This window comes from Suillus plorans (genome assembly GCF_016647745.1).
Source record: "Suillus plorans strain S12 chromosome Unknown HD556scaffold_39, whole genome shotgun sequence".
Taxonomy (NCBI): domain Eukaryota; kingdom Fungi; phylum Basidiomycota; class Agaricomycetes; order Boletales; family Suillaceae; genus Suillus; species Suillus plorans.
In genome coordinates, this window is record NW_024537423.1 from 66,782 (window position 1) to 92,103 (window position 25,322).

The 25,322-nt window shown below is 47.0% G+C and overlaps 9 protein-coding genes across 9 annotated transcripts; 5 read left to right on the top strand and 4 right to left on the bottom strand.

The window, feature by feature from the left end:
• Positions 1-1,027: 1,027 nt before the first annotated feature.
• Positions 1,028-2,068, bottom strand: HD556DRAFT_1432732 (SAM-dependent RNA methyltransferase; the record flags this gene model as incomplete). The annotated part of the gene is made up of 7 exons (XM_041305155.1): positions 1,028-1,116; positions 1,194-1,245; positions 1,296-1,321; positions 1,370-1,466; positions 1,613-1,876; positions 1,930-1,994; positions 2,047-2,068. 7 exons carry the CDS (start codon positions 2,066-2,068, stop codon positions 1,028-1,030), a joined length of 615 nt encoding a protein of 204 aa, XP_041158688.1.
• Positions 2,069-2,665: 597 nt separating this feature from the next.
• Positions 2,666-4,454, top strand: HD556DRAFT_1239824 (salicylate hydroxylase; the record flags this gene model as incomplete). Its single annotated transcript, XM_041298073.1, has 8 exons — positions 2,666-2,697; positions 2,752-2,887; positions 2,936-3,011; positions 3,065-3,133; positions 3,188-3,570; positions 3,690-3,923; positions 3,974-4,114; positions 4,170-4,454. The coding sequence occupies 8 exons, from the start codon at positions 2,666-2,668 to the stop codon at positions 4,452-4,454; spliced, it is 1,356 nt and encodes a 451-aa protein (XP_041158689.1).
• A 68-nt stretch (positions 4,455-4,522) lies between these two features.
• Positions 4,523-6,468, bottom strand: HD556DRAFT_1482741 (serine palmitoyltransferase; the record flags this gene model as incomplete). The annotated part of the gene is made up of 6 exons (XM_041308656.1): positions 4,523-5,135; positions 5,171-5,266; positions 5,319-5,426; positions 5,484-5,830; positions 5,886-6,159; positions 6,214-6,468. The coding sequence occupies 6 exons, from the start codon at positions 6,466-6,468 to the stop codon at positions 4,647-4,649; spliced, it is 1,569 nt and encodes a 522-aa protein (XP_041158690.1). The 3' UTR covers positions 4,523-4,646.
• A 1,553-nt stretch (positions 6,469-8,021) lies between these two features.
• HD556DRAFT_1293967 (uncharacterized protein) lies at positions 8,022-9,035 on the top strand (the record flags this gene model as incomplete). Its single annotated transcript, XM_041299411.1, has 3 exons — positions 8,022-8,230; positions 8,281-8,710; positions 8,884-9,035. Coding segments are annotated over exons 1-3 (642 nt in total), but the record flags the coding sequence as incomplete, so codon positions are not given.
• Positions 9,036-10,660: 1,625 nt separating this feature from the next.
• Positions 10,661-13,375, bottom strand: HD556DRAFT_1482755 (FAD binding domain-containing protein; the record flags this gene model as incomplete). Its single annotated transcript, XM_041308657.1, has 15 exons — positions 10,661-11,020; positions 11,076-11,477; positions 11,532-11,659; positions 11,713-11,768; positions 11,818-11,859; positions 11,915-12,001; positions 12,057-12,129; positions 12,184-12,398; positions 12,451-12,507; positions 12,558-12,786; positions 12,835-12,888; positions 12,940-12,975; positions 13,026-13,079; positions 13,136-13,199; positions 13,251-13,375. 15 exons carry the CDS (start codon positions 13,373-13,375, stop codon positions 10,834-10,836), a joined length of 1,809 nt encoding a protein of 602 aa, XP_041158692.1. The 3' UTR covers positions 10,661-10,833.
• A 3,602-nt stretch (positions 13,376-16,977) lies between these two features.
• Positions 16,978-17,787, top strand: HD556DRAFT_1382150 (uncharacterized protein). The gene is made up of 2 exons (XM_041303273.1): positions 16,978-17,033; positions 17,091-17,787. Exon 2 carries the CDS (start codon positions 17,446-17,448, stop codon positions 17,779-17,781), a length of 336 nt encoding a protein of 111 aa, XP_041158693.1. The 5' UTR covers positions 16,978-17,033; positions 17,091-17,445; the 3' UTR covers positions 17,782-17,787.
• A 420-nt stretch (positions 17,788-18,207) lies between these two features.
• HD556DRAFT_1382155 (uncharacterized protein) lies at positions 18,208-18,956 on the top strand. The gene is made up of 7 exons (XM_041303274.1): positions 18,208-18,288; positions 18,339-18,371; positions 18,425-18,444; positions 18,497-18,511; positions 18,571-18,609; positions 18,670-18,850; positions 18,902-18,956. The coding sequence occupies exons 1-6, from the start codon at positions 18,216-18,218 to the stop codon at positions 18,802-18,804; spliced, it is 315 nt and encodes a 104-aa protein (XP_041158694.1). The 5' UTR covers positions 18,208-18,215; the 3' UTR covers positions 18,805-18,850; positions 18,902-18,956.
• Positions 18,957-21,195: 2,239 nt separating this feature from the next.
• On the bottom strand, positions 21,196-22,205 carry HD556DRAFT_1537080 (uncharacterized protein; the record flags this gene model as incomplete). Its single annotated transcript, XM_041309645.1, has 6 exons — positions 21,911-22,205; positions 21,849-21,883; positions 21,648-21,788; positions 21,520-21,586; positions 21,363-21,478; positions 21,196-21,246 (listed from the first exon to the last, which is right to left on the bottom strand). Exons 1-6 carry the CDS (start codon positions 21,954-21,956, stop codon positions 21,196-21,198), a joined length of 456 nt encoding a protein of 151 aa, XP_041158695.1. The 5' UTR covers positions 21,957-22,205.
• Positions 22,077-24,664, top strand: HD556DRAFT_1382192 (FAD binding domain-containing protein; the record flags this gene model as incomplete). The annotated part of the gene is made up of 15 exons (XM_041303275.1): positions 22,077-22,236; positions 22,287-22,350; positions 22,407-22,460; positions 22,514-22,549; positions 22,600-22,653; positions 22,702-22,933; positions 22,985-23,041; positions 23,094-23,308; positions 23,362-23,434; positions 23,488-23,574; positions 23,630-23,671; positions 23,721-23,776; positions 23,830-23,957; positions 24,012-24,419; positions 24,475-24,664. The coding sequence occupies exons 1-15, from the start codon at positions 22,109-22,111 to the stop codon at positions 24,659-24,661; spliced, it is 1,821 nt and encodes a 606-aa protein (XP_041158696.1). The 5' UTR covers positions 22,077-22,108.
• Positions 24,665-25,322: the final 658 nt, after the last annotated feature.

Below are 25,322 nucleotides of genomic sequence, written 5' to 3' on the forward strand. Positions count from 1 at the left end.
TCTTACGTCGGGTCCTTTTGACCTTCCTGGTACCCTCGATCGGTAAGCCTTCCTTTCCATTTGCTTCCTTTCCGCAGTTTTAGTTCGATATTTGTGATAATTATTATGAGCACCTCTCCATTGTGTTACTATGATGGATTGTTCTCCGGCGGTCATAGGCCTACATAGCCTAGCTCGCCGGCATTCCACATAATTTCACTCTCTTATCTTGTCAGTGATATTGACAGAGTGACTAATGAATGTTGGCAGGCGGTCATTCGACCAACGGACCCGTTTAGGTCGAAGGCATTGGCGACAGGGTCATAGATTACAATTATGCCATATGTATGTTTTACCTCATACTTGTGCGACACCTTACAATTGTAGCCAGACACGTGACGGAAGGAAGATCCATCAATATTTCAATATTCATTGAAATGGCATTCCAACGAGATTGTCATTTTATGTAAAGTTGAATAAGAGTGTGCTACAAACTATCGGTTACAGTCTATTCGTGATTCAGGTGGTTATTTCGTGAGTCACTTTTCGCAGGGATTTCGGGACATACGTTACCATTTGTACCAAATAATCACGTTTTCACGCCAAACAAAAGTGGCTCGCGGGATAGAGATCCATCGTGAATAGACCATAACCGATGAAAAAAAATGCGAAGTACCCGCGATAGGTGTATCTCGATTGCATTCGGAGATTGCATCTCGAAATGTGTAGTTATTATTGGCCTCCGTTTTCCGCTGTGCGGGATGTCGATAATCACTTGCTTATAGACCCAGCCGCGTCCTATTTTATGCTCCCCTCGAGCGTGGCAACAGCTCAAATCGTTGACACAGGCATGAGCTATCTTGTAGACATTCCTCACCGAATATCCTTTACTGGTTTAGCAATTCTGTATGATAAAACACATATCCAACGGGTTTTAGTAAGCCATGAGACGATGCTGTCTGAGGGCGCAAAACTGTCCAGGGGGGATGTAAAGACCAACACGTGTCAACCCCATAACGGCAGTTGCTATGTGACATTGTAAGTGGTTTTAGAAGATGACACTTTTGTTAAGATCCTCGTGCAGAAGTTCCCGCATTCCGGGGGGTAAAACGGGTTCTTTGCCGTTGACAATATACCCTGTTGAAATTCCACGATGGCCGCGGGTGAAAGATGCGGTTAGTCCTGACCTAACGTGATTCAAGAGTTTCACTGACGGAAAGGCATTTCAACACTTTCTTTAGCATTGAATGTGATGGTCGGAAAGTCCTAGATAGGCTATGAATATCCATTATGCTCATAAATATCCTGCAACCCACCACGTAAGGTATAGCATTCAGTTGCACTATAAATGGCTTGAAACGGTGACGCTGCGGAAAAGTGCAAGAGTCACCTTTGTCATCGATAACCCGCTTCGTTACAGCGAGCGCGGTATCTGTTGTCATCTGCATTGAACCCAGCTGACGCGAAGGAAAACCAAGTTGGCGGAGCTCAGATGTTCGATCACGAGGGGGATCATCACCTGGCGTGTGATGTCCAGGATAATCTGATGATAAGGAGCCTTGATGTGCTTACCTAGTATACCCTTGGGGACAGAAGTTAAGTTGATCAGCGAGCCCGAGGTTTCAGTGGATACAGATCTCACCCCAAACAAGAAATGATCAAAAATCTTGCCGTCTTCCGGAGCGAGCACTGTTTGAGCTTTCGGGTCAAGGAGACATACCCTTGTGATTGGAATGTTATTCTGCTCCAGCAGCTCCATTACTGATTGAGTATGGACGTGGTGTGATGCAGATGGTTGATTTATGGAGGCAAGCCGGGCATCGAGCGACGAACTGGAGTTGTGTGATAGATGTGTGAACTCAACTCGACCGTTAATGCCAGCCAACATGATCATATGCTAAAACAACCTTCAGTCCTTGAGCGAATTGCGCTGATGAGTCCATTACGTGCCGCATATTCCAGCTCAACCCAGGGTGGGAGAGATTTTGGCGTAGTTTCATCCTCCTCCATGTGTTCTGCGTAAAAATATGAAGTTACTTTTCCTGCACCAGGTTACAAGTGTCCCACCGATCACGTATGTGAATGTCATGATGACGGTGCGATTTGCGATCCTGTTGATGTACTTGTCAGTTCCGATTCAACCTTTTTCGAATCAAGGTCAGCTGCAGGATCGAATCGATGCAATTACCTGCCATATGGCTTGCTATGAAAAGTCCGAATGTCACGTGCAACTTAACCGCTGTATTTGGCGTCATCGATCTCCAATTTTCCAGATCAGGATATTTCGGTTTGCTTCTTTTCCGTGTGCCTCGCAGCTCCTGTTAACCTGGTACCGTAAATCAAACATTCAACTTTGATTCAAGTTCAGACTTTCATTCCAACGGACTAGTCGATATCATTTTCGGGATAGTTTGGTAACATTGTGTTACCGTCGATACTTTTCATGCGATTTCAACGGCCTAAATCAAGCCTTCACACTGACAGCGACTAATGACACGATTCAATCGGACATACTCAAGAAAGAGTAGATTGATCTTCCCTGACATGATGTGGCGCGCGTTTTTCGTGTTACGATGCGAGTAGAAAGGTCCGGATTGTCTCAACTGCGATACTCAGTTTCTCACTCCCAGGCGGACATATATAATAAACCACTAGCACCTCCGAATAATCATCGTCTCCAGATACAATGTCTCCACCTAAGTTCAGGATCGCTATCTGGTGAGGCGTCTTCAGCTTGTGGCCATAGTCGTACTCATTCCAATACTGCCCTAGTGGAGGAGGGGTTGGTGGTTTGACATTAGCCGTTGCCTTGTCACAGTACCCGGATATTGTCGTCGACGTGTACGAAGCCGCTCAGAGCTTTTACGAAGTTGGGGCTGGTTTGGGTATCTGGCCCAGGTCATTCAAGGTACAGATTTCGGACAATAAAAGATACTGGGGTCAGACCATCAACTAGGTGTTACGAAAACTTGGGCATGGCTTAGAACGACAACTCATTCAGCGCTGCGGTTACGAATTCACAGAAGACTATGGTCAGTGACAATTTGTATACGGCAGATGTTCAAACTCACTGAGAGAAATTTAGTCCCATGTATCAAGCACCGCAAAAGTGATCAAACCGTTGGCTTTCAGCTTTTTGACCTGGTGACAAAAGGTCAACTTTCCTGTACATTCAAATGCATCTCATTGACCACAATCGGTAGCACAGGCAATCAAATGCGTTTTCATCGAGCTGACTTTCATGCCGTACTTCTCTCACATCTCTCGCCGTCTTGTACAACGCACAACGCCAAGCGACTAAAATCATATATCCAGCCCCGTTCAAGAAAATCACCAATCAAGTTAATATTTCAGGATGGATCGACCGCGACATGCGATGTATTAATTGGCGCTGACGGGATCAAATCTGCAGTCAGATCCTGCATGATGCGTGAATTGGCTGAGGTCGTGGGCCCTCATGACAAGCAGTCTGTACTCTCGTGCATGAACCCAATCTGGAGTGGCGTCACTGCATACCGAACATTGATTCCTGCAGAGAAGCTGCGCGCGCGTTGTCCTAACCACCGCGTCTTTGCGGGAGGGATTACTCAGGTAAATCATCTGTTAGTTACATTGCATAGCATTGACTTAGCGGTGCCTTCATTTCTAGTACTTGGGAAAGGATGCTGTGAGACATTTTTATTTTTATCTATCATATACATTGTATTGAGGCTGACGCATCTCAGTTCTTCCTTGCATACCCAATTTCTCTTGGGAAATACATCAATATCGCAGGTTTCACGCTTCAACCTGATCTCGTTAACACGGCCTATGAAGCCGATCCACGAATGCCTCGTCGGTCTTTCCAAGGGAGGGCTGACAGCGACTGGGTCGGAGAACTCACGGCTGAACAGTTTGTTGAACCTTTCAAAGACTTCGAAGAAGACGCGAAGCAGCTTCTCAAGGTCTGTCGTTCCTATCTGTTTCACTGGTCACTCACTGACAATTTCCGCAGTGTGTAGAAAGAGGCACGCTTTGGGCTGTACACACCGTGAAAACATTACCATCCACAAGCTTCGGGCGAGTTGCACTCTTGGGAGATGCTGCCCATGCAATGCTGCCGTTCCAGGGCGCTGGTGCTGGTCAGAGTATCGAGGTCAGTGGCGCACATTCGTGCTTCCATTTCACACCGTGCTGATTTGATTTGATAGGATGCTTACCTCCTTGCAACTGTTCTTGGACACAAAGCCACGACCTTAGATACGGTACCCAGGGCCCTTGCCATATACGACAAGTTGAGACGGCCATTCTCATCAGATGTGGCCCTACGTTCAAGGCTCAATGGCCAACTATGCGCGTTTCAAACGAACGTCCCTCTGCACAGGCTCGGCAATACAGTCACCAAGAATTGGGATTGGGCATGGCTGACGGAGCTAGATGATGCTTTGGAAGAAGCTGTCAAGCTTGTGGAGAACAGTTCAATCAACATCAACTGATAACGAAGTTATACACATCCGCATTATCTATGTCGACATTTCAAGTCGTGTATTTCTATATAACTGCGTCGGATAATAATATGTATCAGGCAATTAAATGTGTATAGTACGGATCAACGACGAACAGTTTGAAATAACAATAAAATCCGTAGATTGGTATATATGCATGAAGGACCGTCGACCCAGACTGATTTATCTCCTTTTGCTCAAAATACGAGTGACACTGGCTTTGACGACGCCCGCTGCCTTCTCCACCTCTTTCCTCGACAGTGCCGCAGTGGCAGCGATACGTATAGTGGGCCTGGACTCGACCATCTCTTGTCCACGCAAGTGCTTCGCCCGCGTTAGCAGCACACCGTTCGCTATCGAATCATCGACAATGTCCTGCAGGATGCGTTCTTCAGCCTCGTAGTCATAGGTGGGCTGGGTGACAGCAAGCGATTGTTGTTGGGTTCGCAGACAGAAATGTATGATAGGGCTGGCACGATGACCGAGTAGCGTGATACCTTCGGTTTTCTCCAACACTGCGCGGATGGCGCGGATATTGTCTTGCAAATTGAGAAGTACCGAGGGGTTGTTCCGGAGGAAAGTAATTGCCTCCGATCCAGAGGTTGCCAGGAGAGCAGGCATGGAAGCCGAGAACACAAAGGACGTGCCGTTGATCCGCTGCTTAATGCATGACTACAGGATCATGAATGCGAGCAATTTGTACTTACTTGGTGATCCACTACAATAGAAGAACCAGCACAAAAGCCACCTGCGGAACAAAGACCGTTAGCCACAGAGCCTACGAGCATGTCAATCTGCGACGCCTGCAAATTTTCACGTGAGCTATATCCTCACTGGAATGAGGAGCCAACCCACTGGAACGTTGTATAGTTCTGTCAGACCACGACCGGTTCGGCCCATGGTTCCGAAAGAGATGCTTTCATCTAGGATGAGGCGGTACTTGTACTTCAGCTTAAGTTCAACCTGCAAACCAAAATTGAGTGAACACGACACTAAATAGATTGGAATAAAGGAACCAACCAGTTTAGGAAGATCCACCATTTCGCCGTCGCGCTCAAAGATACCTTCGGTTATGATGAATCTACGCGTGAGAGGACCCTTGCGTTTTTTTCTCTCCTTCTCCACGCTGATGAGGGTATCCTCGAGACTCTTGAGATCATTATGATCGAACCAACGGACAGTTGAACGGGATATTAGGATGCCTTTTTGAATGGCGAAGTTCACGGAACGGTCGGCGACGATGATATCCCCACGCTTGCAAAAGGCGGGAATGACAGACGAAATAGTTGAAAAGCCTTGAGAGTAGAGGATAGAAGCCTCCGTGCCCAGGAACTCAGCAATCTCACGTTCAAGGTCGAGATGGACATCTAATAGATATTGCACGTCAGCCTACCGCGGCACGTTGCTACCAGCCGCATTCACCGATGGTTCCGTAAAATCCAGGGGGTCCACAACTCCCAAGACCATATTTCTGAAGCGTTTCGAGGGCCCGCTCCTTGACCTTCTCATTACCCGCTAGTCCAGCAAAGTTGAAGCTAGCGAGGTTGGTTACAATTTTACCAGTTGCGAGGAGTTTTGGCTTGGGACCATTAGGGCCAGAAATGACAGGAACTGAGCTGAGATCTCTCTGTTCCCACTCGCTAAGAGGTTGTGCAAGAGGTTCGGGCACCCATTCATCCACTAATTCGTCTATTTCCTAGAAGGGCATCAGTTAGGGACGAAGAAGCGCAGTTTGATAAAACCCAACAACCTTTTCAGAAAACTTGATAAAATGCTTTCCTGACCTATCAGTGCGAGTCCTGGACTGTAGTAGAGTCCTTATAGCGAAAATGACGAGAATAAGCTCGAGAATTGTTCGTCCGGGATCGTTCTGGTGAGAAGATTTGACATATCGTGCAACGACTGCTGAGCCTGGAATTCTGTAGAAGCCAGACTCTAGTTTTGACAAGGAGAATGCCAAGAATGATAGCACAGGCTCAAGTGCTACAGAGGTCGAGCTATCCATCGTAAAGAAAGTTTGGGACGTTGCTGGAAACCGACACCGTCAAGAACCGCAAATGACTTATATAAGCACGGTCCGCAGACTTGTAAACGTAATCAGCCAATCAAACTCGTTCATCACTCGGATAAAATATTGCCAACAAGATGGTACACTCAGGGTCGCTGTACTCCAACCACCCTTGCACATGAGCTAATTACAATCTGAGGACAAGAAAGTCGAGTTGATGGTCAGAATCGGATTGAATTTTGAAAGTTTCGTAGCTTGACTTGGAGAGGACAGTCGTAGTCCGGAAGCTCCGTCGGCTATCGTGGTATGTTATCGGCGATTTTGCACCCGGCGTGCAGCAGGCAGTTTGCACCATCGAGTGACGCATATGTATAGAGTTAAGAGAGCATTATTGAAGCGATTTCTGGGATAGGGCTCATGATGATGTGGCCTATTCTCACCAGGGCCGGATACGAGGCACATTTGGCAATACTGATTATCCATGCATCATTGACATAGGAATTGTGATGCGCTGAACTGGGTAATCGAATCGTGCTTGATCTCGCATAAGCCATGTTACGGTGCTTGGACTTCCCGACATACAGGATAGGCGTGAACCACGTTGGTGGTTGCACTACCATAGTCAGTTTGAAATCTCGGTGCTCCCGATCATACTCGACTCACCCTAAGCTGTATTTTTTCTGAATGTCAATGGACAACGAATAGGGCATCCACCTGGTCTATGGGATGGCGCATTGCAAGTTGCCTGAATAAGCATGCTGTGGTAACTATTTGACAATACCTTGGGTTCCCTCTCGCTTGATTATACGTTTCGCAGTCATTCGACTGCAATTAGAATAAAGGATAGCATGAATCTTTGAGAATACATCTGTGCCACGATAGTCTTCTTGCCGTCGTCATTCTCCAGTACGCCGTCATCGTTATTTTTGCGCACAAAGACACCACGTCATGCAGAATTTTCACGGGCATCCGTACTAATGATGTGGAGCTTGCGATCATAGTAACCATCGTAGTGTGCGAGTAGGGTCGGACTAGACGTAGGCAGCGAGCATTGGGTCACTGGTAGAGGGTCTCATGCTTCTTGCACTGAGGATGAGTAGCACGGATGCGCTTAAAGCGCGATAGGAATATGAAGGCGTAGTAGGTACGATGGCATAGTCATGCTTTTCCGGATACTTTTCCTGGAAAGGCGAGTATTCAGTAAAACAAAACGTAGTCATAGAGACTACGCCTTGTGTAACAATTAATGCCACTGATCTATTTAGGTTCAACGTTCATATCCATTGGGTGCGTCAAAGACTCAAAGTTAATCTTTCGGACACTCACGAATATATGTCGCAATAATGTATTGACCTCTCCAGACGCTGCAAAGCACAGGTCTCGATTAATCCTCTGTCAAAGATTCACCCACACGACGCACTCTGCTACCCGATGAAAACCTCAAGAATTCCTGGAGGTGGTGCGCGAAAGATGCAGGAACGTCCGCAACTTATTTGGAAGTCTGATTCTGGCCTCTAGGCGGATGTAAAATTTTGATGCCATATTTGCAGGCACGATTTATCGCGGAGAGAGACCTGTGGTGCTGCAGAACGAGATGGTCACGGTAATGCATTGAGTGTGCCACGTGACCTAAGTATGAACGGCAAATCGGCAAATCGAACCGTATCAATCGTCCACCAAGTAAGACGTAGCGAGCTACATGCCTAAATGTCTTGACCTCTCTAGACTACCCAAAGCTCCAGGTCTTCGTTCAATCAACGTGCGTCCTCTCTCTTTCATGTCACATTCTCTCATTATTCTTCCTTAAAGCGTTGCAATGTAACACCCGGCTCCCCTCTTCCATTACTTTTCCCTGGTACCGCGCCATACAACCGTGCCCGCATTGTTGACCCAACGCACCCTGCCACTCGGTGGAAAGCCCACGCGTTTCCGCATTTCTCCTGCCCTGCATTCATGCTGCGTGCTGTACCCAAGGGTGCGCTTCTGCGCCCAGAATTTGAGAGGCGCTTACCTCAGATTGAGCGCTCTGCCATGGTACCGCGGGGGGAACGGAAGGACGGTTCCAAGAAACTAGATATGAGCATAGTCTTCATGATTTCGAAAAAGAAGACGAACAAAAGGGCAGTGGTGCGCAACAGGATCGCGATGCGCATCAGGTCCGCTTTTGAGCTCATTGTTACTCGAGGTGCTGATGCTGAGCCGAAAGAGAATGTCGAAGACAGACATCTGGGCAAGAAGTGTGGGCCTGAAGAATCCTCGAGTGTCGTTAGGAAGCCCAAGAAAAAGGCTGATCGTTCGAGTCGCGAGTTAAAACTTGCCAGCTTGGCATCGTCGATCACCCCGTCTAATCTGGGGTTGATATCGAATCCTGCGCCCACCAGGCATCTAATCCTTCAAGGTACGTCATGAGAGCAATGTTCATTTGCCTCTCTTCTCACATGGACAAAGATTGGACATATGTTATGTCGCCTTCTCTCCTGAGTTACCGCATGCCACTCCCCGATCTCATACAACATCTCCGTGCAGGCCTCGAGAGTATTCGAGCGCAGTCAATGAAGCTCGATGTGCAGTGGGCATTGGACAAGAAACTAACAATCGACCCGCCGTTGGCCAATATCACAAGCCAAGAACCTGAGGTGGACTGGCGGCACATCACAACTGACGAAAACGATATTCCTGCGTTATTTAACATTGATGAGCCCGAGCATAGTCTCATCAAGGCGGGAAAACTCATCAATCCTCAGAAACAGCCCATCAAGCTGTTTTTCCCGACACCGCCATCGTCTGGAGAGTCGTCTTCTACCTTTGTTGAAGATGATCGGCTTGTCACTTCCCACAGATCTGTCGATACGCCCATGCGGTTGGCTTCACCGGAAATTCGGCCAGGTCATCAATCTTCTGGTTCCATTTCTGATTCTTCGAAACCTACCCTACATGCTCCGTCCACATTTAGAATAGGCGCAATGGAACGTCTTGCGACCGTAAAGAACCAGCCCCTGGTTGTACCTGGTCGCAAAGCAGACCGAAGACTCTCTTAGAGGGGAGCTAGTGCAGAAATTGCGGATATCGATGAGATAGATTACCCAGATTAATACGGCCGCATGTACACCACGTGGAACGCAGTCAACTTACCAAGAAATGCGCAATGGTGCCGAACAGACTTGGATGACCCTATCGCAACAAGTATCTTATTTATTTATTCCCCCTCCTCAGCTGGGATGTCCACGTCATTCCACACACTCCACACACACGTATCACCGTCCACACCCCACAAACCGTCCCCCGTTCGCAATTTTACGTCATCAGCAAATTATTCAACGCCTTCAGGAGCGCCACAAACACCGCCAAGACGGTGATGCCCTAAATCAATTGCTACTAACTGGTTCGCCAGCTTTGTGCCTGACGTACATAGTTCAGACGAGTTAGTCTGAAGTTTATGTCCGTTTCAGGCCAGTGACATGACTAATCTACAACTCAGGTCCCGCCTGCGTAACTGCGACCGGGTACGAGTAATGTAGTGCCAGTCTCAATCTCTATATCATACAGGGTTCCAGGTCTCCATACGATTGGGTCCAGCTTGCTCGACTCCACCATCCTGACATTCTCGCGTTTTCTTTGTCGCCTTCTCCGTCGTCTACCAGAGTATATGCTGTAGTGGTATTTTCACCGACACATTATTTCTTCCATGTGTTATTTTGTTTTCGGTGCGAGTTATCTTTTATAAATATCTTTCAAAGAACGTATTTTGGTTTGCCTGCGGATAATTATCCAGTCGCATAATGTCGTGATGTAGGTGAATTTAGCCTGATGACACTTGCTCATTGCTTTCTTATCAGGCATTTTGTGGCCGAATGTTTGACACATCCAGATTCCGAGTACTATATAAGGAGGTCACGATGCTTAGGCCTGGCTACTGACGCCTCTCTTCAGAGGAATCGCTGGCTATATAGTCGACTCTCGTCAGCTCTTTCCCTCAGCTCTTTCCATCAGCATACTCGAGTGGTTCATTCTTATTAGCCTTGTTGTTTTCCGAGAATCTATGGCATACCCGTCAGTCTCTCCGGTCCCAATGCATTACCATGTTCAGCTTTCTCCGATACATCACAGACAATTTACTTTGGTCACTTTGACACGTTAATGTTAACGGAGATGTAAACTCGGTTGTAAGGCGTAATCCTATATTTCAAAAGTGTGAATCGCCATCGCCTCTACGTCGGTGGCTTATCTCCAGAAAAGTATAAAGAATAGTCCATGCGTGAATAAGTATGATGTGAGAGGGTATGTGCTGAAAGAATTACATCCTAAGAACTAGCGCTGTGTTGAAATAGCGAAGCAGTATTGGAACAATCTTCGTTGTTGAGCCTAAGCTGTAATCTTCATGAAAGACGCGAAATACGCATCAAGGACCTCAACGCGATCCAGTGGCGCGATGGCTCCAACATAGCCATCAGGACGAACAGCAACAAGCGCACCCTCAGGTCCCACTCCAAAATACGAGTAACCCTCTCCCCCAAAGCTACCGGTGGGATCGGTGTCATCGACAAATACCCTAAGAGCGCCTCGATCAATATCATCACACTTAACACAGATGAGCAAGCACTCACTTTGACCAATGAGAGCGAAGAAGCGTAGGAAGCTGCAAGAAGTCAAACTTGTCCTTCCGGTCTTTGCAAATCGTGATGACGTCGAATCGCGAGTCCCCAGGGGTCGCGTAACGGTTCAGGAAGCTCTGAGGTTTCTGCATGTCCGCAACCATAGACTCGACCCTCGCTTGCTGAAGCGGATCGCTGAATTCACTGGTGAACACAAGTAACTTGAAGAGGGAGTCTGAAGGAAGCAGGTCCTGGAGCTCGAATGGCCGTCCGTCTGCTGCCCGCATGAATTTGTATGGAGGGACGCGTTTGCCGAGGATGAGACCACTAGCCAGCTCCTGGTATGTGTCATTTACTACAACTGAAGGGTGATAATGTATCCCGATTCCACTGGTGAAATCTGTTTGGAAAGTCCTACGACCTCGCGGGATTAGTAATAAGATGAGACTGTTGGTAGAATAATCTCACTTCAAGACATGTTCGGACGAAACTCCATCGCTGTTCTGTTCAGTCAAGGGCTTCTCGCACACAAGGGTGGACCACGTTTTATCAAACGCGATCAGTTCTAATGCGAATTTACGGCGCTCTGATTCGTACTATCGGCGGGACGTGAGCAAGGAGTTAAATAACCGCACAAGGGCGAGCTTGCCGTTGACAAAAGGGAAATGTCTGCCCACCCACGAACAACTTGGGCAATTTTCCAGGCTGACAAAGCGATTTAGCTCGATCGCGACGACAGCAACGGAAGACATACCTAGATTATGACTATCGTTTATACTCGCGTTCATTCCTTGCCCTGGAAGTTCCATTGTAACCAGACCGGGAGAAGGGGCTAAATTTAGGACGCTTACCTGCTTTCGGAGAGTGCGTGTGGCAAGCATCACCAGCGATAAATACTCTATTTGTGATAGAAAACTTCGAGGCCACTCGTTGTCCAACTTGAGTAAAAGTGTCAGACAAACACGAATTCATAGCTGGCAGTAGGATGCATACCGCTATATATCGTCCACCACAAAAATTCACTCTTCCGGATAAGCTTGTAAGGTTTGAGCGATTTCTGGGCAGTCTAAGGGGAACATCGATGAATGTTGACCGTAGTATGATAATGGATGCCACTTACTTTAAGAATTTCCTCTGGACCCATTCTATCCTTGTCCACCCTGCCTGTCACTGGATTGATGACATCTCTGTCTTCCAGTTGGACATATGCGCGAACGCGATCCTCTTCTCGAGGAAGGAGAAACATCGAGCCATAGTTAGATTGTGCAAGACACTTATTCCTGACGTCCGGGAAGTCAGTGTCGGGAACAAAGTCCACGACACCCCAGATGGCATCTATCGAGCGAGACTGAGCTTGCTGAGAATTTTGAGAGATCAACTTTCTCACCAGACTGTTCTCCATCCATCGTGATATCGAACTGTTTGCGGGTCCATGAGTGAGCGCCTATCAATGTGAATGATTATATTGGTAAGATCGACATTTTAGGAGCCTACCGTCACCACCAATAACAAATTTAGCGTGGACAATTTCTTGTTGTTCATCCTCGGATTGGTCTAGCCTTTGGAGCACAACGCAAACTGGATATGACGTAGGATCCGTCAATTCGTCTTCATTCTTAGAGAGCTCTATCGAAGTTGGCATGGTCGATCGTTCGACCTCAACGCCAAGCGATGACATGGAATCTAAGAAAATGTCTTGAATGGCTCCTTGATGGAGCGCAGCCTTGATCTCATTCAGTTGATATAATTCCCGTCCAATCTATGAACGCACCTCGAATGGGTATCTTGCAGACGGAGCTGTTATGTTTGATGTTCTTTTGGTAAGCTAATGGCGAAAATTCAGTGAACATCCTCGTCGATAGCGGAATTCACGAACCTCTATACCGCCGGTCGAAGAAGGGTTGTAGAATGCCTAAGATGCAATGAGTCACATATCCTGCAAGCTCGTCTTCAAAGGCGTACTGCTAGATGGATTTGCGAACACTCCTTTAGAAGGCGCTCTGCAAGTCCATAACTCTATGTTCATCTCGTTAATACTGAGTCTTAGTCGGTCAGTCAGGAAGCATTTTCACCTGCAGCAGTTCAATAGTGCGAGGTGAAATTCCATCGCCATAACCGGCAGTTATCTTGAAGGCCCTAACCGAAAGTTGAATTAAAAGCAGGCATGGAAGGGATTGACCCACTGACCTTTGGTCGACGATGCGGACATTCACTCTCGCATTTGCGAGGGCATTCGCGCACATGAGACCAGCAGGGCCAGCGCCAATAATGAGAACGTCGACTTCAGAGTGACGTGCGAACCGAACAGGCATTGAGAAAGAACTATGACTTGGTAATGGGAGTGTAGAGGAATGCGTCTTGGTACAGGGGATGCAGGTCTACAATCCTCAAGAGAGCTTTCTTAAAGGCGGCACAGGGGTAGAATAAATAGAAATCAGTCGCAGCCGCTGTCCCTAGAGCCATGTCAGTTCCCTGCAAGTAAGACCCAATAATCAAAACCAATATTTGCCGAGGTTGATTTAGATACAATATCTTGTACACCAGTGATATAGATAGCAACAATGCATTATTCGCAGACGGCCATCATGACGCGGTGGTGTGATCTGGGTATCTTTGAGTTTGGTATACGTAGAATCTTTGTAAGGTACTAACTTGAATCCTAAAAATATGGGACGGGGTGGACCAACCAACAAAGCTTGATTTGTGTGGAAGCCAAGGCTAACCATCCGCGACCAACGCAGGAGTCAAATGCGATTTTGCAGACTGCGCCAAAGTGGGAGAACATGCTTGACAGACCGCTTCTGCGCATCGATGGATTGTTGAGGTATCATGATTGCCTCCGGGTCACCATCCGAGAGGTAGGTCAGATGAGGTCAATGTACTAGCACGTATGGCACATGGATCCAGGACACTCTTAAAATAAATCTGTCCCTTTATGTATGAAGGCGACTGTAGCTTGCTGCTTGAGCATGACATTCAGCCACCTACATGCGCAGAGTTAGCACTGACCGATAGTGGCAACCGGCACTGGCAGCTTGTCAAAGTTTCTAGCACCCCAAAATTCGAGTCACGTGTTTGCAACTTCCCACCGGTGTACATAATGATACATGAGCATCATTATACTACTACTGTACAGCTACGCACTTAAGTTCGTCACACCATCACAGGGCGAGCGAACCGAACCTATTTCGTGTGACAGTCACACGCATTTTGAGGTCATCGAACTTAAGTTGTGACATGCGGTAAAAACACGAAAACATGCAGTAAAAACACGAAAAAAGTCCTAGTGCTGCCAAAAGTCCTTATATTGAGTATTTGCAATGTGTCTCTGCGCTCGTACAAAGAAAGAAATACGTCTGCCTAATGAGACTCCCAGCCCAGTCGGTCATCTCACCCAACGAACCTATGCGCAACATGTCACACGTCACACACCCCTTCGAACTTTCGAACCTAATGTTCATTCGGTCACACCCATATCAGGTCGAACTTAGGTGCGTAACTCTACAGTACTACTACATAGTAGCCTCCCAGGAACGTGACTCGGGAGTTTTCTTTGCGACGCAGGGAATGTGACGTTCTCTTGTGTATTATTGGCAGTCGAATAGGGTCGGTTCCTATTGCCGGTCCCCGGATCCTGGGCATGTCAGGCAGAATGGAGATTTGCATCGGTCACGCCGGTGTCGTGTCTTTCGTGCAACTCGAATGCACGTCAGAGCATGTGCCATCATTTCACAAAATGTGGCCTCGCAACATATCTAATATAATCTCTCCAACCAGATGGTGTGTCTTTCAGATTTCTGGGGTGAGTCTTTTCGTGAACAATTCCAGTGACGAAAATAGCACTGGAACTTGAACGGACACGGACTGCAAGGGAAATACAAGGCCAAACCTCTATACTACGGCTCTATCTATCCAGGACCGACTACTACAGCAATGCGCAGGACTACCGATAGTGCTGTGGGTAGAACTATTTGCCGGCAGAACATGACAGAACTAGGGTTGTGTCATGGCAAAACCAGGCGAAACTCAGAAGAGGTAAATTATTCGTCAACTACAAAATACCATTGGTTGACAATAATGATTCGACATCACAAACACTCCCCTCGCTTCTCGCACCATAATAATCACCGAGAGCTCGTCGTTAATAGACTTCGGCACCCATCAATGATGGGTGCCGGGGCCATCATACCTGCCTGGTTTCCGAACTTCCTTGAAGTACCTTCCAGCCTTTTGAGTTCGTTGATATCAAGATCAATAAATATTTCAAGTACATTCTGTTCATCGAGTGCATTGCGCGGAATCAGTCAGGTGTTTGGGAAGATTGTTGTCGCAGTTTTCGGTGTGAGCGCCAGAGGAGTTGAGTGGACAGTGTTCACGCTTGAAATGTGATTGGATGAATCGGGGACATGTCCTAATGTTCGTTTATTGGGTAGATTAATACAGTTAGGATTTGCATTGACAACTACGCAGTTTATCTCACACATATTCCGGTATCTTTCAAGTTCTGTCACGGCGAATGGCAGAACGGCAGTAAGTAACTACCGACTACGTGCCAGGATCCTTGGCGCTCCAACAGCGTTTAAAAATGTTCAGTCTGAGCAGTATTATGCTCGATCGATCTCATTAACCGTAACCGCAGGCGGATTTGGAGACTAGTTCACTCAGGCTATTGATATCTTGGAAGGTGGCGTGACGATAAACCCTCTCTCAGACAGGTGGGAGATTTTTCAAAGGATTCATACAGCGGCAAGCCACAGTATCTCTAATAGTGTCCTGATGTCCATCATATTTGGAGCTAATAAAAGCTATATCCTTAAACTGTGCAATGATATTATGAATTGCTGCGATCCTCTTGAGTTCTCCGTCGCGCGCTGCGATAGCAAAAATGGACCGAAAGGCTGTCCGAAGCGAACTATCAAACGCAATGTCCGCGAGTGAGAATTCTGATAAACCGGCTCGTTTCATGCAGCAGGTGGACTGCGCAACAGAGATGACGCAAACCTATAGTATTTCTACGGCACCGATGTTCCGGTGCCGACGGAAGTTGTCTTTGACTCGCGTGCTGATATTATGATCCGAAATCCTCTTGTGTTCTCCGACACACTGCTGCGCTAGCAAAAATGGACCGAAAGGCTGTCCAAGGCAAACCACCAACCGCAATGATACTCGGGAGTGCTAGTGAGCCTCCTCTTCTACAGGCGAACCGCCGGGCAACTTGTCAGAGTCGTCCATCAGGTGCCTGGGCTTAGTCCAATCTTATGGTCTGCAAAGTCAGGCACCTCGAGCAGATACCGATCACACAGTAGATGGACCAACGAGAAGAATGGACTTTGCTCGTGAAAACCAGTTTAGGGTATCTTCAGTGATAATTAACAGGTCGTGAAGTCCGTCTGCCATTCCGTACGTGATGGGGCTAGACCACGCCTCCGTCTGACTTCTGTAGCACAAAATGAAATGAAAGTCAGATGCAGACTGCAGACTGTGAAGCGAGGGACTCAGCTATTCAAGCTGGCCATAAAATTTCAATGCCAAATCTACGAGTACAGTTTATCGCGAGGAAGAGACCTATGTGCGGTTATGATCTTCAGGCAAGGATGAACAGATGCGTGATGTTCTCCTGCAGGAGCCGCCCGAGCGCGTTCTGCTTCAAGTTCTCGCTGTAGATTACACGCAGGGGGTGTATTGTCGAGTTCAATCCAAACTGCTCTTCAAATAACGTCTTCTACTTCGGATGGAATCTGACGCAGACCTGCAGAACGAGATACTTAGTAGGCGTTGGAATCCTGGATACAGTGTGTTGCAAATGACTTTAGAGGTGGCGAGCTCGGAGTTTGTGAATAATTTGTAATAGCCAAATGCGTAAATCTGGACAACAACAAACAACACTTGCTTACATAATACGTTATGCGCTCATTTATCATAGTACTTTGCACCTCGGTCTTCGACTCTCGAGACTGAGGTGAATTGGAGGTGAGACACTCTTTTATTCATTTTGCTTTTGATATAATACTGATTATTGATATCTAGTATTTGCATACATTCATTATAGACTTCATTCCTCGTCCGTCGTGTCCTCGAACAAAAGTTACTGGGCGGTCTGTGGGTGTCTGTACAGAGATTCACAGCGCAAGGTGTCACTGTGATGGACTGGCTAATTGGGACCAAGCTGTAGATCTTGCACGCTGTGCAGCACCGTACAGCGCGAAGTGGTTTACTAATGTGCGTGTCTTATCACATACTTTTAAGCCTCAATATGACAGTATAGCCCGTGGCTTGGGCCTGGCCTGTGAGGGCCTGTGGGCCGGGGCCTGAAGCCAGACCAGGCACATCACTATTCATCGCCGTGTTTTGGTGTTGTCATAGTAAGTATATCATAGCTTTCATGTATTTAACACTCGATGGTACTGATCTGAGCCAACACAGGATGGATCTGCACAGGAACTCCGAAGCCAAGACAGCGACCGCAACAGTTCAACTTCCCTTTCTCGAACAACAGGATGTCAACATCGAAACCCATGGGAAACACATAACAATATCTATGCATTTGAAGCGCTCAAAAAGGGCGGATATACGGTACAGCAACATTTGTATGGCAAATCTTCTAGGTTATGGCAATTACATCGTCCAGGCCAAGGCTTTCCATAGATGGAGAATGGAATGGTTACCGTGCGCTTCATCGCGTAAATATGTCATGCTATCTGCATGTTGCGACATGTGACTGTTTCGGATTTGTATCGTTGTCGCCCTGTCAAGGTGGAATTAGGATTCTACAGCAACGGTGTGTCTGTAAGACGGCTGTGCGTGTGCAAGCATCAGACAAAGATGCGACCAACGGCCACATAGTTTCGCACGAAACACCCCGAAAATGGCATTGGAAATCAGTTTTCCGACATCGCCAACGACTGGAACTTTTCTGGTATCCACGTGGTCGCATGCTAATACTGGGTTGTAAATCAAATTCTACATTGATTATCCAGGGCTTCTTTTTATTTGATTTCGAACTTTTTCACTCGATCTTGAGGCAGGATCAAATATAAATCTCCATTGTGCTGATTTGGACAATAGAAACGCCGAATGGTGGTATATCTAGCACGAACGCTAACGTCATACACTACCAACATTCCCCACTTGCTCACACCCCATCCCTCGAACATGACTTACGTCTCAAATGATCCCAGTTGGTGGCCGCAAATCAATCGGAATCTTCTTTTGAGCTATTTGGCAGGTTTGTCACATCAGGATGTCTGGATCCAACGTTGACTTGCGGTTTTGAAGATGCTGTTGGCATCGTGGTGGTATATGATTGGGGTGAGCAGGATAGTGTTCGAAAATCGCTGATGTTCTCATGATATTTCGACTAGTCTTAACACTTGAACAAGAGGTACGTCGATGTTATCGCCGGAGCAGCCATCTCACTAAGAATGGTGTCATAGATTGAACTCACCTGGGTAAGTAACAAGAGTCCCGTATCGGAGGAAAACAAGAGCATGCAATGAATTCGTGACAGAGACAACGCTGGTATCTCATGACTGTGCTGTATCTGATTGTTCGTACCTCACGTTGTTTAGCGTGATGGGCAAGTTGTGCTGACTCCAAAATGGTCTAGATACGCTATATTGGAATACCGTTTTCTGTGTATGTGTCGAGATCAACAACTCTGTACTGTGCTAATAGCTCATCTCTGACAATTAGTGTCCATCTTCTGCGTATGTCTCATATGCGCTGTGTTTCATTTTTCTGACCGGCGGGACACAGAAGTTATGCCATCGGTATCGCTGACAGATGCAGTAAGTATTCTGCAACCATTTCACTCATCCAATCAATACGCTCATGTGTAGGGGTGAGTGAGATTCCAACCATCGAACTTGGCGCAACATAATGACTCGACAGGTGTAAGTCGGAGTCTTTGATACTAGTGCGAGGGCGTTCACTAATTGGGAGTTTTAGGCACTATCACAGACTACGCACTAAATGGGACAAATGTGGCCTTGACTGCGATATTGTGCGGTAAGTTACCCAGGTGCAATGCCTCTGATATTTACCTGACTGACACACGATGCAAGTCATCATGATTGCTCGGTTGCATGCCATGTATCAGGGATCTAGAAAGATGCTCATGTTCTTTGCTTGCCCATTGACAGGATCGACTATCGGGGACTGTTTCAGAGTGCTGATACAATCTCACGTTCTTTATTTTGCAAGGTGAGCTTGTAATGTGAACACGGTTATATTTTTCTGCTCAAGTTCCGCACATGTTGGCTTTGCTGGTTGGTCTTGCCTCCAGCTTGCTTATCTCTCTCCATAAGTCGCGGTGCGCTGACCTGTTGCTGATATCTGCGTGTAACCACTGCTCATCATTTCTGTAGAATTCGATTTCCATTGGAACTCAGATACTCGGTGACACTCTTCAAATTTTATCGGCCGTGCAGATGTTTGTGCTGGGACCACGCCTCATTCTTAGCGTTCGAGAATATCACGCCAAAGTCGTGGTATACTCCAATGCGGAAACTAGCATGAATTCGATTGATTTCCAGGAGCGTCAACTAGCAGTACTGTGTAGGGAAATGCTTGCCGAGTGGTCTCCAGGGAGAAATTTGATCGAGGATCCGTCGTGGTATTTATTTAACATATAGGGTTTCGAAGTAAAGGTCTAGGCGAAGCTATTTCTTGTCGTATCACTACTGGAACGATTCCGAACGAAGCACCCCGCGCTTGAACCAAGTGGTAAGGGGAATAGCATCAAGCGGGACTTGCATACAAACGAGGCTCATTTGATTAGCTCTACCCCGCTCCACATTTATGGTTAGTGCAATCAAACACCTTATAAAGATTGTACGTCTATCAAACTCAAAGACACCCAGATCACATCGCCGCATCATAATGGCGATCTGCAGAGTAATGCATTATTGCTATCTAGATCACTAGTCTACAAGATCCGTATCTAGATCAACCTCAGCAATTTGATCAATTCGGTCTCGTTCGCAGGTAGCTAACGTGGCTCCATGGACAGTGGGCGCGACTGATTTCTATTTATTCTACCACTGGGCTGTCCTTAAGAATCCTCTCTTGAGGATTGTGGACCTGCATCCCCTGTATCAAGACGCACTCCTCTACATTTCCCCCATTGTTAAGTTATAGTTCTTTCGCAATGCCTGTTCCGTTCGTATACCACTCTGAAGTTGACGTTCTCATTATTCCTGCTGACCCTGGCAAATGCGAGAGTTAATGTCCGCATCGTCGACCAAAGGTCAGTGTCTTGACCCCTTCCATTCCTGCTTTTAACTCGACTTTGCGCTAGAGCCTTCAAAATAACTAGTTCGTGATGGACTTTCACCTCGCACTATTGAACTTTTGCAGGTTCCTTGCTGACCGACCGAAACTCGGTATTGACAAGCTGGATATATAATCATCCTTCCAAAGGTGTCTCGCCAAGTTGATCTAGCGGTACGCCTTTCGAGACAGGCTTGCAGGATATATGACTGATGGCATCTTAGTTCCACCATTCATCAGGGAAACGTAATTCATTACAGAGTGCTACGAAGCGCTCCGTAGCACTCTGTAGCACGATCTAACCCGCTGATGTTAGCTTACCGACAGAACTTCAAACGCGACAGCTCTGTCTGCAAGGTACTCATTCGAGGTGCGTTCATAAATTGCACAGAAATTATATCAGCTGAATGAAATTATATTTCATCGTATCCAATCGAGCAGTTAGTACCTCCCTGCGCTCGAATCAGAACCACCAGGACTTGCTTGACCACGAGGAAAGCAATGGTGCCTACTAGTAACTACGTGGGTGAAGTGGGCGGTGGACTCGGTTTGTATGTGATCTGCTTATATATGGCACATGATATTGTTTCTTATCCACAGCACTCGCGGTCCAGCAGAAGCATTGCCCGTATGTAGCAATTCCAGACAAGCGTCTGGACTTGCATACTTGCCGTTGCATCAAACAGGTGGATTTAAAACAATCTAGTAGGTGCGCGGTGCGAGATATCGTGTTTGACAAGAGCTAGGATGCTCCGGCCCTTCAGGTTCGCCGTCTTTACATATAAGGCTGAGTTCCTGCCACAGACAGCTAGTAAGGTGCATTCTACGGTGGTCTCGGTTATTCCGGACCCGCAGTTATCGACTAGCTGGCTTTGGTATCGTTCTTCTCTCTGATCCATTCCATCTCAGAGCCCTGCGAAAAGCAAGAATAACTCTGTATCAGACATCATGGGCCATCAGATGATCAAACTATTGCTCATAAGTATATGTATGGTACACAATGTGTAAAGATTAGCATATATGGCTGACTGGTGCATGTTTCAAGTTCTGACTCGGATCACACGACCATCGATAACGACGTGAATTCACAGTCGAATTAGTGACCTTGAAGCCACCTGTTACCATCTCTGCCACTTGTTCCAGGACTAAATTAGACAAGTTCAACATCAGTGGCGGCACAGCTCACTTGCCTCCCAACTGCAAAAATTACTCAGGCCAATTGAATTCTTCGCTGGCATGTTCCGTTGATTGACCTAGGACAGCGTTTAAAATTAGAGCGACATACGAAAAGTCTTCCTGATACAGTTCATTTACACCTAGAAGCATCTCATCATAAGATGCGCTCGGGTCGGACACATGAAGGAAAAACACGCGGATCTCATGCGGAGCAAGGGCTGTCAAAGAAGGTTGCAGCGTCTCTGAGGAGAATGACTGCTCGGCATCTAAACGGTAGCCCTGTGAAACACCAGTGTGAGTATCCATCCCGAAACTACTATAGTCACAAAGGTGACTAACCGACTTGGTGTCTACTGTGACACCCTTGATGTGAACTTGAAACCTTCAGTTAGAATCCCTACCGGCTGTGAATACTAGCTTTGATCGATTCGGTCTTGTAGCTAACATGGCTCCAGGGACACTACTGTGGGCATGACTGATATCTATTTATTCTACCACTCTAGCATCTTTAAGAACGCTCTCTTGAGGATTGTAGACCTGCATCCCCTGTATCAAGACACATTCCTCCACTTCCATTACTAAGTTATAGTTCTTTCTCAATGCAGGCTGTTCCGTTCGTACGTCACTCTGAAGTCGACGTTCTCATTATTGGCGCTGGCCCTGCTGGCCTCATGTGCGCGAATGCCCTCGCAAATGCGAATGTGAATGTCCGCATCATCGACCAAAGGTCAGTGGGTCGACCATCCCATTCCTGCTTTTAACTCAACGTTCCGTTAGGGCCTCCAGAATAGCCGCTGGGAATGGTGATGGAATTTCACCTCGCACTATTGAACTTTTGCAGGTGAAGATGCTTCCTTGCTGACTGAATAAGACTCGGTATTAACAAGCCGGACATAGAGTTATGGACTTGCAGAGCGCCTTCTGAAGGAGTGTTGCCAAATACATCTAGCGGTACGCCTTTTAAGACGGGCTTGCAGGATATGTTGTGGCTCATTACATCTCAGGCATTCTACAACCCTTCTTCGACCGGCGGCATAGAGGTTCGTGTTCCGCTATCGACGAAGGATGTTCACTGAATTTCCGCCATTAGCTTACCAAAAGAACATCAAACATAACAGCTCCGTCTGCAAGATACCCATTCGAGGTGCGTTCATGAATCTGACAGGAATTATATCAGCTGAATGAGATCAAGGCTACGCTCAATCAAGCAGCCATTCAAGACATTTTCCTAGATTCCATGTCATCGCTTGGTGTTAAGGTCGAACGATCAACCATGCCAACTTCGATAGAGCTTTCTAAGGATGAAGACGAATTGGCGAATCCTACATCATATCCAGTCCGCGTTGTGCTCCAAAGACTTGACGAATCCGAGGGTGCACAACCAGAAGAGATTGTTCACGCTAAATTTGTTCTTGGTGGTGATGGTACGCTCTGAAAACATTCCTCTTTCCAAAATTAATCATTTACCTTGGTAGGCGCTCACTCATGGACCCGAAAACAATTCGATATCACGATGGATGGAGAACAGTCTGGTGAGAATGTTTGTCACTTCGAATTCTCAACAAGCTCACTCTCGATCGATAGATTCCATCTGGGGTGTCATGGACCTTGTTCCTGACACTGACTTCCCGGATATCAGGAATAAGTGCCTTGCACAATCCAACCATGGCTCACTTTTTGTCATTCCTCGAGAAAAGGATATCATTCGCTTATATGTGCAACTGGAAGAGAAAGATGTCATCGATCCAGTGACAGGCAGGGTGGACAAGGATAGAATGGGTCCAGATCAGATTTTTAAGGTAAGCGGTATCCATTATCATACTATAGTCAGCATTCATCAATATCCCCTTAGACCGCCCAGAAATCGCTCGAACCTTACAAGCTTACCCCGGAGGGTGAATTTTTGTGGTGGACGATATATAGCGGTACGTCGCGCCTTACTACTTGCTATGAATTCGTGTTCATTTGACATCTCAAGTTGGACAACGAGTGGCCTCGAAGTTTTCCATCAACAATCGAGTATTTATTGCTGGCGATGCTTGCCACACACACACGCCAAAAGCAGGTAAGCGTCTTAAATCTGGCCCTTTCCCCCGGTCTGGTTACAATGGAACTTCCAGGACAAGGAATGAACGCGAGTATAAACGATAGTCATAATCTAGGTATGTCTTCCGTTCCTGCTCTCACGATCGAGCTGAATAGCTTTCTCAGCTTGGAAAATTGCTCAAGTTGTCCGTGGGTGGGCAGATATGTCCCTTTTGTCAACGGCAAGCTCGCTCTTGTACAGCTATTTGACTCCTTGCTCACATCCCACCTATAGTACGAATCAGAGCGCCGTAAATTCGCATTAGAACTGATCGCGTTTGATAAAACGTGGTCCACCCTTGTCTGTGGCAAGCCCTTGACCGGGCAGAACAGCGATGGGGTTTTACCCGAGCAGCTCTTGAAGTAACATCCCTTTACCGACAGTCTTTTCCTGTTATTAATCCCGTGAGTTTGTAGGACTTTCCAAACAGATTTCACCAGTGGAATTGGGATACATTATCACCCTTCAGCTTCAGTTGTAGTAAACGACAGATACCAGGAGCTGGCCGGCGGTCTCGTCCTCGGCAAACGCGTCCCTCCATACAAATTCATGCGGGCAGCAGACGGACGGCCATTCGAGCTCCAGGACCTGCTTCCTTCAGACTCCCTCTTCAAGTTACTTGTGTTCACCGGTGAATTCAGCGATCCGCTTCAGCAAGCAAGGGTCGAGTCGATGGTCGCGGACATGCAGAAACCCTGGAGCTTCCTGAACCGTTACGCGACGCCTGGGAGCTCGCGATTTGACATCATCACGATCAGCAAGGGCCGGAAGGATGAGTTCAATCTCTTGCGGCTCCCTGCGCTTCTTCGCCCTCATTGGTCAAAGTGAGTGCTTCCTCATCTGTGTCAAGTGGGATGATATTGATCGAGGTGCTCTTAGGGTGTTTGTCGATGATACCGATCCCACTGCTAACTTTGGGGGAGAAGGTTACTCGTATTTTGGAGTGGGATCTGAGGGAGCGCTTGTTGCTGTTCGCCCTGATGGCTATGTTGGAGCTATCGCGCCACTGGATCGCGCTGAGGTCCTTGATGCGTATTTCGCGTCTTTCATGAAGATTCCTGCTTAGGCTTAACACCAATCTTCTTCAAATGCTGATTCACCGTTTCAACACAACGTTTCTGGGATATAATCCCTCCAGCAATTTGTATACCCTCAATACTTATTTTCGCACGGATGATCGCACGGACAAGATTCTCTAGGCTCAACGACAGATCTTCTTCTAACACTGCTTCGCTGTTTCAACATAGCATTAGTTCCTGGGATACAATTCTTCCAGCAATTTCCATACTCACAAACCAGACTTATTCACGTGTACACTTTATAGTATAATGCAATGCACTATTCTTCATTCTTTTCTGGAGATGAGCTGTCGACACACGGCAATGTCAATTCACACCTTTGAAATGGAGGATCGCGTCTTAGAACCGAGTTTGCTCGAACAGTCGACGAGGAGCAGGTAAGAACTACCAACGCCGACTGCTTCTGCCGATCTAATAATACAATCCGAGAGGCAGAGGCAGAGTCGTCTCGTACATACACTAGCATGCGTGTAAAAGTGGTCAGGGTCAATTTGTATGTGATAATTAATAGGAGGGAGCTGACCGTGGAGGTTACATAGCTTTGGTAGAGTTTTGCCAGTTCTGCCCCCTACACTATCGAAAGACAGCGATTCTTCACGCAAGTATATCGTGTCTATATGATCGGCATTGGACTCAGTGCGTCCATGC